The sequence below is a fragment of the Fukomys damarensis genome, unplaced genomic scaffold, assembly GCF_012274545.1.
Source record: "Fukomys damarensis isolate Sample0158 unplaced genomic scaffold, DMR_v1.0_HiC HiC_scaffold_26, whole genome shotgun sequence".
Taxonomy (NCBI): domain Eukaryota; kingdom Metazoa; phylum Chordata; class Mammalia; order Rodentia; family Bathyergidae; genus Fukomys; species Fukomys damarensis.
Window position 1 is genome coordinate 25,241,892 of NW_022900938.1, and position 18,027 is coordinate 25,259,918.

The following is an 18,027-nucleotide window of genomic DNA, read 5'->3' on the forward strand; positions in this document are numbered from 1 at the left end:
AAAAAAAAAAAAAAGAAAAAAAAGAAAAGAGTATTCACTGCAAACATATTTTGGGCTGCTTATTGATTTTAATTTAATTCATATGGTTTAAAGGTGATAGATTAATGACTAATACCAGTGGTCAATTTGCAAGTAGTGCTTGATCCTATTGTACTGCTGATTGTGATCAATTGGGATAAAGGATTGTAATTGATTTAATGAGTTGTTTTCTCCGATATTATGAAAATGAGAATGTCTATGAGTCATTAGAGACTCAAAAGCTAAAGCACAACTGTATCAGGAGGATTTCAGTAATAATCCAGAAATTAAACCAAGGACAACCCAACAACAAAAATAAAAATGAGAAAACAATTAAGCAAGCCACAAAGACAGACTTCCAGTTCACCAATGGTAAACAGTAGGGCAAATGAAGATGAAAAGTCTGATAGTGAACCAGCAGGACACCCTGAAGCCATAGCACAGGAAGTAACAAAACAGATCAATCAGGTGCTAGAAAAATTCAAACCAGAAATAATTTCCCAGACAACCATAGAGATGGTGAGCAAAATGAAAGTCATGATTCGAGACTCTAGAACAGAAACTGACAAAAAAATAGATGAGCTCAGGACCATGATAGAAGCCATGAAGACCCAGCATAAGAAAGAAATGGAAACAATGAATGTCCAACAGAGGAAAGAAATGGAATCCATAAAACAGAATCAAACAGATATCCAGGAGATTAAACACTCTATTGAAAGTGTAAGCAACAGAATAAAACGTTGTGAAGATAGAATTTCAGATATAGAAGATAGGATTGCAGTCAGTGACCATGGAAGGAGAGGTCTCTTAAAAACAGGAAGGGATCATGAGAAATCGATCCAACAACTCCTAGATGATGCAAAGAAGAATAATATAAGACTGATAGGAATCCATGAAGTAGCGGGAGAAAACACAAAGCACTTAAAGAAGCTGTTCACAGAATTAATGACAGAAAACTTCCCAAACAGAATGGAAGAATAAGACATACAGATAAGTGAGCCATATAGGACTCCAACTAGCCACAATAAAAAAAAAATCTACGCCTAGACATATAATAATCAAGATCCCAGACACCCAACAGAAGAACAAAATACTACATGCAGTAAGAGAAAAGAAACAAATCACATACAAAGGAAAGCCCATCAGAATCACAGCAGACTTCTCAACACAAACCCTCAGGTCAAGGAGAGCCTGGAGGGAGGTATTCCAAGTCCTACAAGAAAACAACCACCAACCTAGAAAGATGTATCCTGAAAAACTCTCTTTCAAAATGGATGGGGAAATAAGATACTTCCATGACAAAGAACACTTGAGAAACTTCATGAACAAGAAACCAGCACTACAGGGAATTCTAAACAATACTCTAGAAAAAGACAATGAAGGTCACAACACCATAAGGCCCAACAGACCAAATCGAATAGGCAAGGTAAGAAACTAAAAGGGGGGAGGGGGTAAAAAGAGTCAACAAAAGGACAATAACATGACAACAATAAGTCAGTACATATCAGTTATAAGCATCAATGTCAATGTTCTCAATTCACCAATCAAGAGGAACAGATGGGCAGAATGGATTAAGAAGCAAAATCCAAAAATATGTTGTATACAAGAAACACACCTAGTGCAAAAAGAAGCCCATAGACTGAAAGTGAAAGGATGGAAAACAATTCTGCACACGACAGGAGCCCAGAAAAAAGCAGGAGTAGCAATGTTATTAACAAAGTAAATTTCAAACCAAAACTCATTAAGAGAGTCAAAGAAGGCCACTACATTCTTGTAAAGGGAACAATTCAAAAGGAAGAGATGACAATCATAAACATATATGCACCAAATACTAATGCCCCCAACTATATAAAAGAAATATTAAGTAACATGAAAAACCAAATAAGCACTAATACAATTGTAGTGGAGGATCTAAATACCCCACTATCACAAATAGACAGGTCATCTAGGCAGAAAATCAATAATGAAATACTAGAACTCAACCAAGCTTCTGAACGCATGGACTTAATAGACGTCTATAGAGTGTTCCACCCCACAAAATCAGAATATACATTCTTATCGGCTGCACATGGGTCATTCTCCAAGATAGACCACATACTAGCTCACAGAACAGGTCTGAATAAATGCAAAAGTTATCCCCTGTATATTATCAGATCATAGTGCAATCAAGCTGGAAATCAATAGCACAAGAAACCGTAGGAACTTCACAAACACATGGAAATTGAAGAATACTCTCCTGAACAATCAATGGATCACGGAGGAAATTAAAGAAGAAATTAAGACAGTTTTTACAAATAAATGAAAATGCCAATACAACATACAGGAATCTATGGGATACAATGAAAGCAGTTCTACATGGAAAATTCATAGCACTGAATGCCCACACTAGGAAAACAGAGTGAGCTCAGATAAGCAACCTCATGATGAATCTTAGACTACTAGAAAAACAAGAGCAAGAAAAACCCAAAGCTCGAACAAGAGAGGAAATTATAAAGATCAGAGCAGAAATCAATGCAATGGAAACTAAGAAAATGAAAACAAAAAAATAAATGAATCGAAGAGTTGGTTTTTTTGAAAGAATAAATAAAACTGATAAACCCTTAGCTAATCTTATCAAAAAAAAAAAGGAAAGAAAAGGCTCAGATCTATGCAATCAGGAATGAAAAAGGTGAAGTCATAACAGATCCAACAGAAATCCAGAGGATCATTAATACCTACTTTGAGAACCTGTACTCTAATAAAATGGAAAACACAGAAGAAATGGACAGATTTTTAGATACTTACAAATTACCGAAGTTGAACAAAGAAGATAAAAACATTCTAAACACTGCGATTACAGTCAGTGAAATTGAAAATGTAATTAAAAATTTACCAACAGGGCCAGGGATTTAGCTCAGTGGTTCTGGTGCCTGCCTTGCAAGCGCAATGACCCAAGTTTGATCCCTGGTACCAAAAAACTTTTAAAAAAATTTACCAACAAAGAAAAGCCCAGGTCCTGATGAATTCACTGCTGAATTTTATAAGACATTCAGAGAAGAACTACTGCCTTTACTCTTCAAACTTTTCAATGAAATTGAAAGGGAAGCAATACTTCCAAATTCATTCCTGGAAGCAAGTATCACTTTGATTCCCAAAACAGGGGACGACCCAACTAAAAAAGAGAACTACAGGCCAATCCCCTTAATGAATATAGATGCAAAAATCCTTAATAAGATACTAGCAAAAAGAATACAGAGGATCATCAAGAAGATCACACATCCTGACCAAGTTGGATTTATTCCAGGAATGCAAGGATGGTTCAACATACGTAAGTCAATAAATGTAATACACTATATTAACAAAGTCAAGGACAAAAACCATATGATCCTCTTGATAGATGTAGAAAAAGCATTTGACAAAATTCAACACCCATTCATGATAAAAAACCTCCAAAAAATTGGAATAGACGGTCTATATCTCAATTTAATAAAGGCTATCTATGAAAAACCAACAGCCAATGTCATATTAAATGACCAAAAACTGAAAACTTTCATGGTAAAATCAGGAACAAGACAAGGATAGCCACTATCACCACTCCTCTTCGATATAGTTCTGGAAACATTAGCCACAGCAATTAGACAAGAGAAAGAAATTGAAGCAATAAATATGATAGGAAAGGAAGAAGTTAAACTGACAATAATTATTTGCTGACAATATGATACTCGACCCAAAAAACTCCACCAAAAGATTTCTAAATTTAATTGACAGATTCAGTAGAGTAGCCGGATACAAGGTGAACACCCAAAAATCAGTAGCCTTCTTGTATACAAATAACAGACTCACTGAGAGAGAAATTAGGGGAAAAATTCCTTTCACAATAGCATCCAAAAAAATGAAGTATCTAGGAATCAATCTAATAAAACAAGTAAAAGATCTCTACACTGATAACTATAGCATTCTGAAAAAAGAAATCAAAGAGGATATAAGAAAATGGAAAGATATTCCCTAGGAAGAATCAACATAGTGAAAATGGCCATGCTACCAAAACTGCTATACAGATTCAAGACGATTTCAATTGAAATTCCAACACTATATTTCATAGAACTAGAAAGAAGAATCCAAAAATTCATTTGGAACCATAAGAGACCTAGAATGGCAAAAGCCGTCCTAGGCAACAGACACATGGCAGCGCGTATAACAATTCCCAATTTGAAACTATACTACAAAGCCACTGTGATAAAAACAGCATGGTACTGGCAAAGAAACAGATCTGAGGATCAGTGGAACAGATTGGAAGACATAAAAACAAATCCAGATATACTCAGCTACCTCATCTTTGACAAAGGAGCTGACCATCCTCAGTGGAGGAAAGATAGCCTCTTTAATAAATGGTGTTGGAAAAACTAGATTTCAACCTGCCAAAGATTAAAACTGGACCCTTATCTTTCACCATGCACTAAACTAAAATCCAAGTGGATTAAGGATCTAAACATTAAAACAGAAACACTAAACTTGCTGGAAGATAAGTTAGGCAGAACTCTTGAAGCCATTGGCATAGGAAAAGATTTTATGAACAAATCCTCAGTAGCACGGGAACTAGCAGAAAGAATCAATAACTGGGATCTCATCTTATTAAAAGGCTTCTGCACTGCTAAAGAAACCATCAACAGAACTGAGAGACAACCTACAATGTGGGAAAAAAATGTTTACCAGCTGCTCCTCAGACAAGGGACTATTATCTAGAATATATAAAGAACTCAAAACAACCAGCCCCCCCCAATATAAAGACCCAATTCAAAAATGGGCATCTGAAATGATCAGACATTTATCAGAAAAAGAAGTAAAAGCAGCCACTAAATATATGAAAAAATGTTCCACATCACTGGTCATTCGAGAGATGCAGATGAAAACAACACTGAGATTCCACCTCACCCCACAAAGAATGGCTGCTATCAAGAAATCACACGATAACAAATGTTGGCAGGGTTGTGGGGAGAAAGAAACCCTTCTCCATTGTTGGTGGGAGTGCAGACTGCTGCAACCACTGTGGAAATCAATATGGAGATACCTCAAAGAGCTGGGACTAGAGGTTCCATTTAACCCAGTCATTCCTCTGCTGGGTATCTTTCCAAAAGAATTAAAAGAATCATATCACAGTGATGTATATGCAGCACCCATGTTTATAGTGGCACAGTTTGTAATAGCTAAAACGTGGAAACAGCCCATTTGCCCATCAGTTGGAAACTGGATAAAGATGATGTGGTTTTTCTATAAAATGGAATATTATTCAGCCATAAAGCATGAGAAATTAGATTCATTCATAGGAAAATGGATACATATTGAGGATATACTAAGCAAAATAAATAAGTCACACGTGGAAATACCGAATAGTTTCTCTGCTGTGAATAAACTGAAATAGTACGTAAGATCCTAATGAGATAACTGACATTTTGAAATGGGAAGAAAAGGGCTAAAGGTGTAGGGAAAGTGGGAAGGGTAGGGGAAAGGTAACAAGGAAAAAGAAAAAAAATGTGAGAAAATGAAAAGATGGAAATAAAGTGTTTGTAAATGGGGCGGGGAGGAGGAGGTGAAGGGAAGGCAGGGACAAGGGGAAAAATGAGAACCAAGACCTGCAATGTAAAGGTACAGGATCCCAATAATGAATGTAACTGTATTGTATACATGAAATGTACCAATAAACTCAATTTTAAAAAAAGGTAAAACCAATAAAATATCTTTGCTATTTGGGTCTAACTTGATATTTAAAGATCTATACTTAGAACTAGACAAAGTTATAACTTCCATTTAATACAATGATTCATCTTTTGTATATGTCTTAGTTCTAAAATTTTTCCCACTGAAAAATTAATTTGAGTTTACCTGAGGATGCCTGTAATAGTACAACCAGCCCAATAGGTCGGTCTTCAGAGGAAGGGCCACTCTGTCCACATATAACACAGTCATATATTGCCTCAGAAACTTGTGGTTCTGCTGTGGTGATTTCCATAGGAATATCATTCTCAGAAGACTCTAAAGGAAAAAAGTTACAACTCTTAAAATCCCACTAGAAGGAGAATGAAAAAAAAAAAATCACCTTAAATAATTTTAAGCTTCAATATCAATGAAATTATATAGTAATAAACTATTAAAAATTACTTAGCTAAGTAAAATGTTTACTTAGATAAAGACAAAACAATGAACAGCTAACATAAAAAAGATAACAAATGATAGTTAAATATACCTTTGATGTAACATTTATAAGTAAAATTGGGAGGCAAAGACACGTATCAAAAAGAAAAAAATTTAAATAACATTTAAAGGAAAGAAGGGGACAATTCTTTGTCTTAATTTTCTTTGAGGCACCAGAAAGAGTAAGTTTACAATAAGATGGAAGCTTGTGGGAGAAAAAATGGTAGTATACTCTAGGAGGTAAGGGAGAAAAAAATTTCTACCTTACTCCCAATTCTAGTGATTATATCTCAGAAAAACACAATTATTCATATGCTTTTCACATAAGAAAACCAGTAAATATGACCATAATGTATTTAAAAAGCAGAACTATTATAGAAAACAACTCTAATCTTCTAGTGATAAAATGTCACTAAAAGCCAGAGGAAAAAATCTTAAAATCAGCATGGTGGTGTATGCCTATAATCCCAGCACTCTGGGAGGCAGACGTAGGAGGTTCCTGAGTTTGAGTCCAGCCTAGGCAACAACAAAATTTAAAAAGGGCTGGGGATGTAGTTCAGTATGAAGACCTTGGGTTCAAAATCCAGTACTGAAAAAAAAATAAAATAAAATGAAAGAGGAGGGGAGAAGAAAAAATATTGAGATAATAATGACTTGTAGATAAACATACTGAAATTCATAATGATAAATGATGTTGCCCATAGTGGCAAAGAATTTAGTAGAAGGAATTGAGAAGACCAGGGCAATAGCAAAGCTTTATAAGATGCTAAAAAGATGGAGACATATCAAAGAAAATATGTAAAAAAGAATGATGTCCTTTTGATATTTTTAATATTAACCCATGCAGATGAACTTATCTCTGACATAAATTAAGAGAGATTAAATTATGTCTGCTGAGAGAACGGGGTAGGAATCTAAAACAAATCTTTTTTTGGGGGGGGTACCGGGGATTGAACTCGGGTCCTTGCGCTTGCAAGGCAGGCCACCGAACCGCTGAGCTAAATCCCCGGCCCCTAAAATAGATCTTTTGATAGTGCCCAGTATTAATAAAAATAAAGAAGCCAATAAACAAAAGAAAATAGATGAAAAGAATCAGGGCCAAAAAGCACAGTATCTGTATAAATAAAATCAGTGGTCAAGATGAAAAGAAGACTTCAAAAGAAAGTACCAGGGGTTACTAAGATTTTTACATATGATTCCTTTGGACTTCAGGGAGAAAACTCACTACAGAGGGAGGATGCACCTCTCTGCTCGTAAGTTCAAAGGTGAACACAGAAATACTTGACATAAAGTACAGTGAAATAATTCAGTCTAACTTCAAGTACCAAAGAAATAGAATTTCATTTGCCCTATCTCACACACAAAGATAGCTTTCTTTAAAAAAAAAAAAAAAAAAAAAAAAAAAAAGCTCTTTCTGTGAGGAACTTAAAAATCTCAAGGAAATTCTAATACCAAGATGTACTATTGAACATTACCGTCACTTTTCCTAGAGTTTTTCTTTTTTTGGTACCGGGGGTCAAACTTGGGACCTTGCACTTGTGAGGCAGGCAGCGGCACCATTGAGCTAAATCCCTGGCCCCTTTCCTACAGACTGCAAAAGAAGGGCTTACTTTAACGCAGTGCTAACAGCATGAAAACAAAATAGATAACCTCTTTTTCATGCATCTTCATAAACTTAGTCTGTTGTGGAATGTTTACCATACAGTATAAAGAAATGTACATTTGCACCAACAGAATTTTGTGCTATAATATTCCTTTATTATAACACATGCATGCATTATGGTTCAAATAATGAACCATTAAAGCATCTAATACAGGGGCTGGAGATTTAGCTCAGTGGTACTGCCGTCTGCCTCACAAGCACAAGGTTCCAAATTCGACACCTGGTACCAAAAGTAAAAAAAAGCATCTATTGCAGAAGCAGATAATACTCTCAAAAAGTTTGCTTATACAGTGCTATTTCATGTGTTGCTGGTAAATTTGTGTACTCTGAAAATATACAACTTACTACAACATATGTCAAAATAAATACTGAGTTTCATTTTATTGTTGCATCATTTCATAATACATAATTTTCAAAGTTCATGCTTCAACTAATTTATCTTGATCTTTAATTCTTTGATTGCACTAGGAAATTAGTACAGCTCAAGATCATCCACTAAGTGGGCTAATAACCCCCCAAAAAATGAGTCAAGAGTACTTTCTGGGTAGAAATGTTCTATATTGTTATGAAAGCGCAGTTACATGAAGATTATACCTTTATTTAGACTCACTCTACAACTTAGATTCACAAATTTCACTGTATATAAACCATAAATTACTTCAACATAAAAACAGTGTTAGTAGAGGAAATTTTAAGGACGCTCAGTAACAAGCTAACAGAAAGCATCTCCCACAATAATTCCTTCACTTTAGAGATGGCAAATTCCTCAACTAGAAATTTTCAAATGCCAAAGAACTATTTTCACTTTTAACAGACAACACATGAAAAAAATGTGAGTTAATGTCAAATTCATATCATTGTAACTAAATATTTATACTTTATTAGTTAATAAACAAACCAATTTAGTGGTTATCAAAGAGTGAATATATAGTGATACCTTGATTTTAGAAAATTTAGGTTGGCTGTTTATTGATGCATTTTTTAAATAACAGAATAAAAAAAAATGAAATTGCTGGGGATTTAGCTCAGTGGTTCTGCCACCTGCCTCGTAAGCACAAGGTCCCAAGTTCAATCCCCAGTACCAAACAAACATGAATATCCAATAATAAGATATGATTGAATAAATTACTTCATTATGACAATTGTGAAGTTTTCTTGCCTACCCCCAAATAAAGAAAAGGAAGGAAAAGAAACAGCATAAAAAAAATGGTCCTCAACCTGGGTTGGCTGCACAATAAAATCAGCTGGGATTTTCAAAGATTATTATGCCTGGGCCCTACTTCCAGAAATTTTTCTTTAGCAAGTGCATTGAAAAATTCAGACATGGATAGTAAAGGAGCTACAATGATTCTAATGTACAACCAAAGTTTATAATCACTGAATCAGAACTACTGAAGAAGACATGGAAGTATTACTCAGCCTGAGAGCAAAGAAGAGTGATCTTATTTAGTAATGTAATCAATGACCACCCATTCCAACAAACTGGAAAACTGGAAGGGAAGGAGAGAGTTCATATATGATTACATTTATTTATACACACACACACACACACACACACACACACACACACTGACATAAACCAGGTTGCAATAACCAGTTGTGGAAGAAAACACAAATCAGAAATATTCATGTTAATCTCATGTAGTTACACACACTGCAAGCATGTGCATGCTGTGTCCATAATGAATGTGTACAAAAATAAGATTTGAGGATAAGAGAACTATAGGGCCAGGTATTTAACTCAGTGGTTCCACTGTCTGCTCACAAGGGAAAGGACCTGAATTCGATCTCTGGTACCAAAAAAAAAAAGAGAGAAATCTATATATAATTTTTTCTGTAATTTTCAGGATTCACTGTAAGTGTTTAAAAAGGAAGCAACTGCATAGCATTTATATAGTCCATTTTATTTCATGAAAAATACAGTACAAACAAAATCCATTTAGGGGTGTCATGACTTGCATCTAGATGTCCTACCAGAGAAACACCAAAGTCATAGGTGGGGCTTTTGCAGAAATGGCTGGATTTAAAATGTATAAGGCTGATATTAAGGATGTACAGTTACTAAGAATTAGTTCACTGATTGGTGTGGCACTCGCAATAAGCCGGATATCCTAGACAGAATATAAAAGGGGCAGAAAGTAGCTGCTTTGTCACTTACTGGCTACCTTCTGCCTTCCCTGCTTTGCCATGGACTGTTTATTCTTCTTCTGTGATGCCCCTCTGCCATGCCACCCTGCTTTGGAGCCAGCTGATTATGGTCTGAAACCTCTACAAACTATGGGCCAAATAAACCTTTCTTCCTTTAACTTTGGGTGTCAAGCATTTTGTCTCAGCAACAAGGAAAGTAACTAAGACACATGGTTTATCCTAAAGAAGTGAGATTAAAAGGGAACCAATGGAAAATATTAGCTTTGCTTTCATATAGTTTTATATAATCTTATTTACCTGTGTTAAGCATATGTTATAACATTTTTTAAATGTTTTGGCTTGATATCAATGTGTGTTTATACATGGAACAAGTAACCAAAACATTTTAATTTTTATATATGGGCTTTATTTATTTATTTATTTATCTGGAACATACCATATAACAGATGATTAACATAAAAATGACACACTTAGCAATGTCATTTCTCAAAAACAAATAAATTTATATTAGAAACAACTAATTTAAAATATATTCTTATTCATGAAATCTGATTTCAGGGAAAAGGAATTCAAGTAATTCCTGTTTAGTGTCGAGAACAAGAATTTCACAACTTATCTCAGCAAAATTCAAAGCCACATTAAAATATTTTATAACAATGTTTTTACAGCATAGTTGCAACAGCCATAAGTACACAAAAGTATATACTATATGCAGTCCAATGCCACAGATAGTCAATCCTGCCTGAAAGACAGCAAAGCCCATAGCTATGACTGATCCCAAAGAAGTATAAGAACACAAAGGATAATCTAATATAGTGTGGGCTCATATCCCAAAGTGTTCCAAAGCACAAAAAGATGCTTCAGGAAACAAGAAGCAATCAAATATGCAAAGATCATTCTTTTCATAATAAGACATGCTGATTAAAACTAAATCAAGACACCATTTCTTTTCACCTACATAACTAGCAAAAATACAAGTCTGATCACATACTCTAATGACAAGGATATAGAGAAACTGACATACTGCTGGTGGGAATGTAAAATAGTACAACCTCTATGGAAAGAATCTGACAGCATCTAATGAAAATTACATGTGCACTACGCTATGGCCAGCAATCCTACTTCTGGAAACCTATCCTACAGATATAGTTTAAAATATAAAAAGATGTATGTATAAGGACATTCATTATAGTACTACTGAAGTAGCAAATGAGTAGAAACAACCCACATGTCCATTAACCAAAAACTGAATAATCTATGAATATCCACAAAGTGAAATATTATGCAACTAGAAAAAGAAATGATAAGTATCTCTAAACAGTGGGATATCCAGGATATAAGATTGAGTGAAGAAAAAAAACTAAGGTAGAAAAGTATATATATTATAATATATTTAAAAAGAGGACACTGGGGACATACATATACATATATATCCATGTACATAGATATAAAATGTGATATATATTTTGGAATATATTATCAAATACTATCATTTCCTATGTATAGCATGCATATATGTGCTTATTTTTAAATAAAATAAACAGCAAATTAAACTACATTATTAAGCAAATATCTCCCTCCACAAATATTAACAATAAAAGTCAACAAAATCTTACTTTATTCAGCTCTCAACTGAACTGCCTACTTTCCAAATGAAATCTTAAAATAGTGGTACTTGGATAGATGCTATTTCTATCTACTTGGAAACTACTGTGCATTCTAACAGAAGGCCTCAATTTTTGTTTCAGGAAATCACTCTCTTACCACTACTTTAAATTCTAATGACTTGACTGAGGCTGACCCTATTATCAAGTTAGAGGCACATCAAGGATTTTTTTCTATAGTGACTGAAAAGCACTATTCTTTTCACTTTTGCTTTTTGTTTGTGTGCAGCACTCTACCACTGAGCTACATCCCCAACCCCTTCCCAACTTAATAAATAAAACTTGTCCAAACACATTGAACATCCCTTCTATCTTGTTCCTGAGTCAATCAACCAACTAATTATCAGGTATAGTAATTCTTAGTATGCAAATATTTTCATAGTTAACCACAAGCTACCATTACCAATTTGGTTGGAAAATGGCAGAGAAGGCCATACTCTCAATTTCCTTCAAATATGAAGAAATAGTAAAGAACAAGCAAAATCTGTTGGTTAATGGCCCAAGCTCTGCCACTTCCTACTATATAACTTCAAGTTACTTAATTTCTCTCAATCTAGACATCTTTATAATACCACCTATCCTGTAGGTGTGCTGGACCTATAGTGCATTATACACAATATGGTTAGCATAGTCCTAGATAAGCAGTTAATATACAAAAACATATTTCATCATCATCATTCCCCAAATTCTCACTTAGACCCAGACCAAAAATATAGAAACATTTTGTACATACAACGCTTATAATAAAGATTAGAAAAAAATAAAGCCCAAATATAGAAGTAAATTAAATGACTAAGTAATAAGTTGTAAAATAAACAACAGTAATATTCAGTGCTCATATAATGCCTATTATATGCTAAAAACTCTAAGCATTTTAAAGGTACTAATACATTCAGTACTCCCAATGACCCTGTAAGGCAGGTAGTAGAAAAATCCTTTTTTGGCCAGAAATTTAGCTCAGTGGTTCCGCGGCCTGCCTTGCAAGTGCAAGGTCCTGAGTTTGATCCCCAGTAACAAAACAAAACAAAAAAATCCATTCCTTATTAACTACATGAAACTGAGGCAGGAAGCACTTAATTAATTATTCCAGTCAATGATGGATCTGAGATAGGAGTCTATGTTTATAAGCAATGCTCTATGCTGGCTTCCCAACAAAATATAGCCATTAATAGTTACAAGAACCTTTCAATAATAGCTAGGGGAATTCTAATATTAAAATGTTGGGTAAAAAGGCATAGTACAAAATTGTACTATACAATATATCAGTAATGTACACGCCCTTTGGATGGTGGGATTCGTGATAAAATTTTCCTTTTTGAGTCCAGGGATTTGGCTCAGTGGTCCCACCACCTGCTCACAAGCACAAGGGCCTGAGTTTGATCCCTAGTACCAAAAAATTTTTTTTCCTTTTTGCTTTTCTGCACTATGTAATTTTCACAATTAACATATAGCATATCTAAAATTAAAATTCCCTAATAAATCCTTATTCTATATTAAACATCTGATCTCACTCAATTTTGTTTCATTTCAGCCACACCTATCTGACATGCTTCATTCAACAGATGAAGACTATAATCTAACATATTGACTCCTACACCTAGACAGTAAAGATTATAGGGGACAGTGATCAGGAGAGAAGGATGGACAGAAATGTAGAAGTGAGCTTCTTCATGTAGAAAACTTCATAACTACACAAGACCATTTTACAACAGATAAGCAAGAATACTAAAAATTTGTAGTCAGATTTTTGTTTATTACCTAATGATAACGCCTATAAACTAAGTACTATGTGACATAAATTTGAAATAATCTATATGTTAGGTTACTAGACTAAGAATTTTTGTTTTTTGCTGGTTTTTTGGGGTTTTTTTTTTTTTCCAGTTCCAGGGATCAAACTCAGGACCTTCCATTTACAAGGCAGGCATGGCACCACTGAGCCAAATCCCCAGCCCTAGTCTAGGAATTTTTATACACAAAGATATAAGCAAAATAAGAAAGAAGCAACTAGAGCCAGGGATTAAACTCAGTGGTGCCACTGCTTGCCTCGGGGAAGGGAAGGGTAGCGGGAAGGGAAGAGAAAAGAAGCAACTGCAGATTATTTGCATTCTTAAAACACAGATGTGAAACAAGGAAAAAGACCAAAAGGAATGTGACAAGTGCAGGAAAGGATTAGGCTCCAGGAATAAACAGTATCAGTACTACTGCCAGGTAGTATCTCAAGTGTGGAGTCTGCTTCATGTGTTAATACAAAATACTACAAGCAAAAAAGAAAAGTCATCAGAGGCAAATCAACATATGATTTTATAAGTTTTATCTTAGGCAACATATGAAAACTGGGGTGTTAGTGTGTTTGTTTGGAATCAGATACCTTTGTAAAGGGATTGAGTTATGAATAAAGACAATCTAGAACCAGCATAATTCAGAGTCCTACTGGTGTGACTGACCGATATAAAGAAAACAAGTGCTCATGAATCTTTAATGCCTCACCTGTCCTCACTGAGGCATGCAAGACTCAGGTCTGGGAGGGAGTGCAGCTCATTATCCTGATGACTTCTGAGAATTGCCTCTGTTTGCTAGCCATCATGTCTGCTTGAACCCTCAATTGTTCTTCCTGTACCCTGGCTAATGCCAAAAGAGGTCAAACCTTCCAAAAAGTAGTAAGATTGAGGAGAGGAATTCAATATCCTTGAACAACCATAACATTCAGATTTATGATCCTGAATATATCTACACCCTAAGCATGGCTTATCAGTTTTCTAACCAATATCTACTACTCTCCATTTTTACCTAATAGAACTCACTTTTTATTTAACCCTGAAAACTGAAGCATCAAAAGCAATCCTCCTGAACCTCCCACTTCCCTGTACCCCATGAAACTTACGTCTATCTCCTTCCATTTTTTCCTCCTTCCCTCTATCTCCTCAGTGGGAAAAGTGTCCTTTTCCTCTACTGAGGATACGAGTCAATCTCCTCTGGGTACTTTGTATAATTAATTTCTCAGAAACTCATTTTTGTTTTATCTCACTCAGGAGTGGGAGGTAGAAGATAAAAAACAATTTCTAAAAGTATGAACTAGGCTCTCTTTCTTAGTTCCTACAACTGTGAACAAACTGAAAGGAATAAAACAACTAAGTCAAACTAGATAAATTGCCTCACAATAAAAAGACTTTGACTGACTTCAGAACACAGCTACACACCCATTAGTAAAGTACGTTTAAAAAGAAAATCTGTAACAATTTCAACTTAATAATTTTGCCATTTAACATACAAGTCTAGTATCTTAAAGTTATTTTCTTTATTTTGTAGGAAAAGTGATATTCTTAGGTATGCTGTATGTATTTGTACAGGAAATATATTTTTAATTCCTAGGACATGAATGTTTAAATATTTACAAGTAAAACAGCAATTTTCTTCATTTATGAGAGAGAGAGAAAGAGAATGAGAATGAAAATGAGAATAAATGAGGAGAGAAGACAGAAAAATGTTCATGAGGTGATTGTTCTATCAGTTCTTCACGCGGTTGTTCATGATACTCTTCTTTCAGGTTCTTTATGCTTAGAATTTTTCATAAGAAGAAATTGCATGTTGAAATTATTTCATTTTGGTAAAAAATGAATTTTTAAATGCATATATACTTAGAAAAATATAAGAATATAGCCTCGCTTAGGAAATGGGGCAGTAAAATGATGTTATTATTCATTTTTTTGTTTTTATTGTTACTCATGTTTTCCAAGCTTCTAAATGAAAATTTAATGTTTTTGTAATAATAGAAATTTTAGCCTTGTACCCACAACAATATGTATTACCAAGCACAGAATAGTCCTCAACTTATCATTTGACTTGATATTTCAATTTTACAACTATGCAAAAGCAATGCACATTCAAGAAAAACCATACTTCAAATTTTGAATTTTGATCTTTTCCTGGGCTACCAAATAAAGTATGATATTCTCAAAATGCTGGACAGTGGTAAAGAGTCATAGCTCCTAGTAAGCCAAGTGATCAGGGGAGTAAAACAAATGCTCCACAGTGGAGTATATTACTAAGTTATGATGTTCAGTATGTTAGATATACCAGATGCATTTTCTACTTGACAATATTTACAACAGTTTTATTGTAAGTCAGTCACCAAGCATCTATGCCTGATTCAAGACCACAGGCTGAACATGCTTTCTCCTTCATTCATTAGTAGAGAAATACATGAAGAAATAGTTTCACAAGAATACAGGAAAAGAATGAAGTGTTGGGAAAAGTTTCACCAACAAAGAAGATATATCAATAAAATTTTTGAAGGATTGGAGGAAAGGAAGACATGCTTTCAGCATGAAAGAAAGCCACAAAAGCTACAACTACCTACATGCTACGAGAAAGTTACACAAAAGGGAAAATTTAGCTGTCCATTACAGTGTCAACTCTGGGCTCAGAATCAGCCAGTGAAACAGAGGGCAGAAGACACTGGGTAAGGTGACTCTGAAAAAAGTAATTATTTGAAGGAATATATATATATATATATATGCTTCATTACTTAGCAGCCCTAATCCCTGACTGAACAGAGAACTCAAGTGGCTTCACATGGAAATTTCTTTTCCAAAGAAACTGAAAAAGCTGGTTAGAGAGGACTGGGGCTGGGGCTTCTGACATGAGTGTTAGCATTTGGGAACCAAACACAGAGTGGACTACTGTCCTCCCTAACTGAAGTCTGAGGGTCAATTTGCCTCTCCCCTGTATATAAGGATAACGAGGCAAATGAGGAAAACTAGTAACATGACCTCAATAAATTGAAAAAGTAATTTAAAAAGATAAACACTAATTGAGAGAGAAAAAAACAAAACTCCAAACACATTCAGAAAGTTTAAAACAAAACTTCTATATACAAAGAACAAGATACTGAAGAAGGGAAATCTGTTATGACGTAAAGTAAAAAGAACAATTAAAAAAGATAAATGGGGGCCAAGGATGTAGCTCACTGGTTCCGCCACCTGCCTTGCAAGTGAAAGGACCCAAGTTCAAACCCCAGTACCAAAAAAAAAAAAAAAACACTTAAAAATGATAAATGACCTAAAAAATTTCAGAGCTCCATCTAGGAGATTAACATTAAACTTAAAATCCCTAAAAAGAGAATATAATGTAAGGAAAAAAATATTATAATATTTCTCACTAACAAATTACCCCCTATGCTCAGTGGCTTAAAACATTTATTTAATAGTTTCTGAGGGTGAGTTGTCTGGAAGCAATTTAGCTTTTGGCTGATCATAGGCTCTCTCCTAAAACTGCTGCCAAATTGCAAGTCAGCCATAGTCACCTAAGGGCCTAATTAGCAGAGGACTGTCTCATCACTCTCATGCACATGGATGTTGGGCAAAAGCCTCAGTTCTCTTCACAGACCTGCTCATGACATGGCAGCTGGACTCCCCATGAGTACTTGAAGATAGACAGAGCAACCAAGACAGAAGTCATAATGTCTTTCACAGAATAGCTCTCAAAATAGCATATAGTCACTTCTGCCATATTCTATGGTCAAGCAGACCAGTGCTGATGTAATGTAGAAGAAAACTGCACAAGGCAGAAATACTACGCTAATACTACTAGGCAAGGATCACTGAGGACCATACTAGAAGATAGTTGTATCAATGATCAAAAAATCACAAGAAAAAAATTTTTTGTTTGTACTGGGGATCAAACTCAGGTTCTTGCTTGCACTTGTGAGGCAGGCAGCAGCACCCCTGAGCTAAATCCCCGGCCCAAGAAAACTTTTTCTTAGAGCTTCAGAAATAGGAATCTATAGATTGGAATGATATAGTAAGTCCTAAGAAAAAAGAGAAAAAAATCCTCATGAAAACAAATGATGATAAACTTTCACATCTCTAAGAATCAGATGATCATAAAAACATCACAGAGAAGGGGAAAAAAATGCTTGCCTATAAGGTGTAAGAATCAGATTACAGAGTTGTCAATAAATACATGGTAAAAGACAAAGGAGCAATGCCTTCAGTTTTGACAGAAAATGTTATCATTGACCTATATCCATCTAAATTAACAATCAAGTGTGACAACAGACTAAAGTCCCTTCTAGTGATACAAAGAATCAGGTCAGTCTCCACACCGGCACTATGAGGAATATACCTGAGGATGCATACCAACCAAAAAAGGGGGGAGGGAAGGGGAGGGAATGCAGGAAACCCAACTCAAGGAAACAGCCCTATAGCATGCCTAGAAAGCAAATGGACCCCACTGTAGAAGTATTTCATGCAAAGAACAGGATGATTAAGTGAACAGAATAATAGAGCCATAATAAAGATATTACCAGAATACAATTTTTAAAATAAAAGAGGCAGTTGAAACTTCAGGGAAAACAAAAGGCAATAT

At 34.9% G+C, this 18,027-nt stretch overlaps 1 protein-coding gene across 1 annotated transcript in view; it reads right to left on the minus strand.

The window, feature by feature from the left end:
• The window catches only part of Ubr3 (ubiquitin protein ligase E3 component n-recognin 3), a 188,905-nt gene that overhangs the window by 69,672 nt on the left and 101,206 nt on the right, over positions 1–18,027 (minus strand). Inside the window, exon 27 of the mRNA XM_033756366.1 lies at positions 5,878–6,027. Coding sequence (XP_033612257.1) covers positions 5,878–6,027 — 150 coding nt within the window. The remainder of the gene's footprint in view (positions 1–5,877; positions 6,028–18,027) is intronic.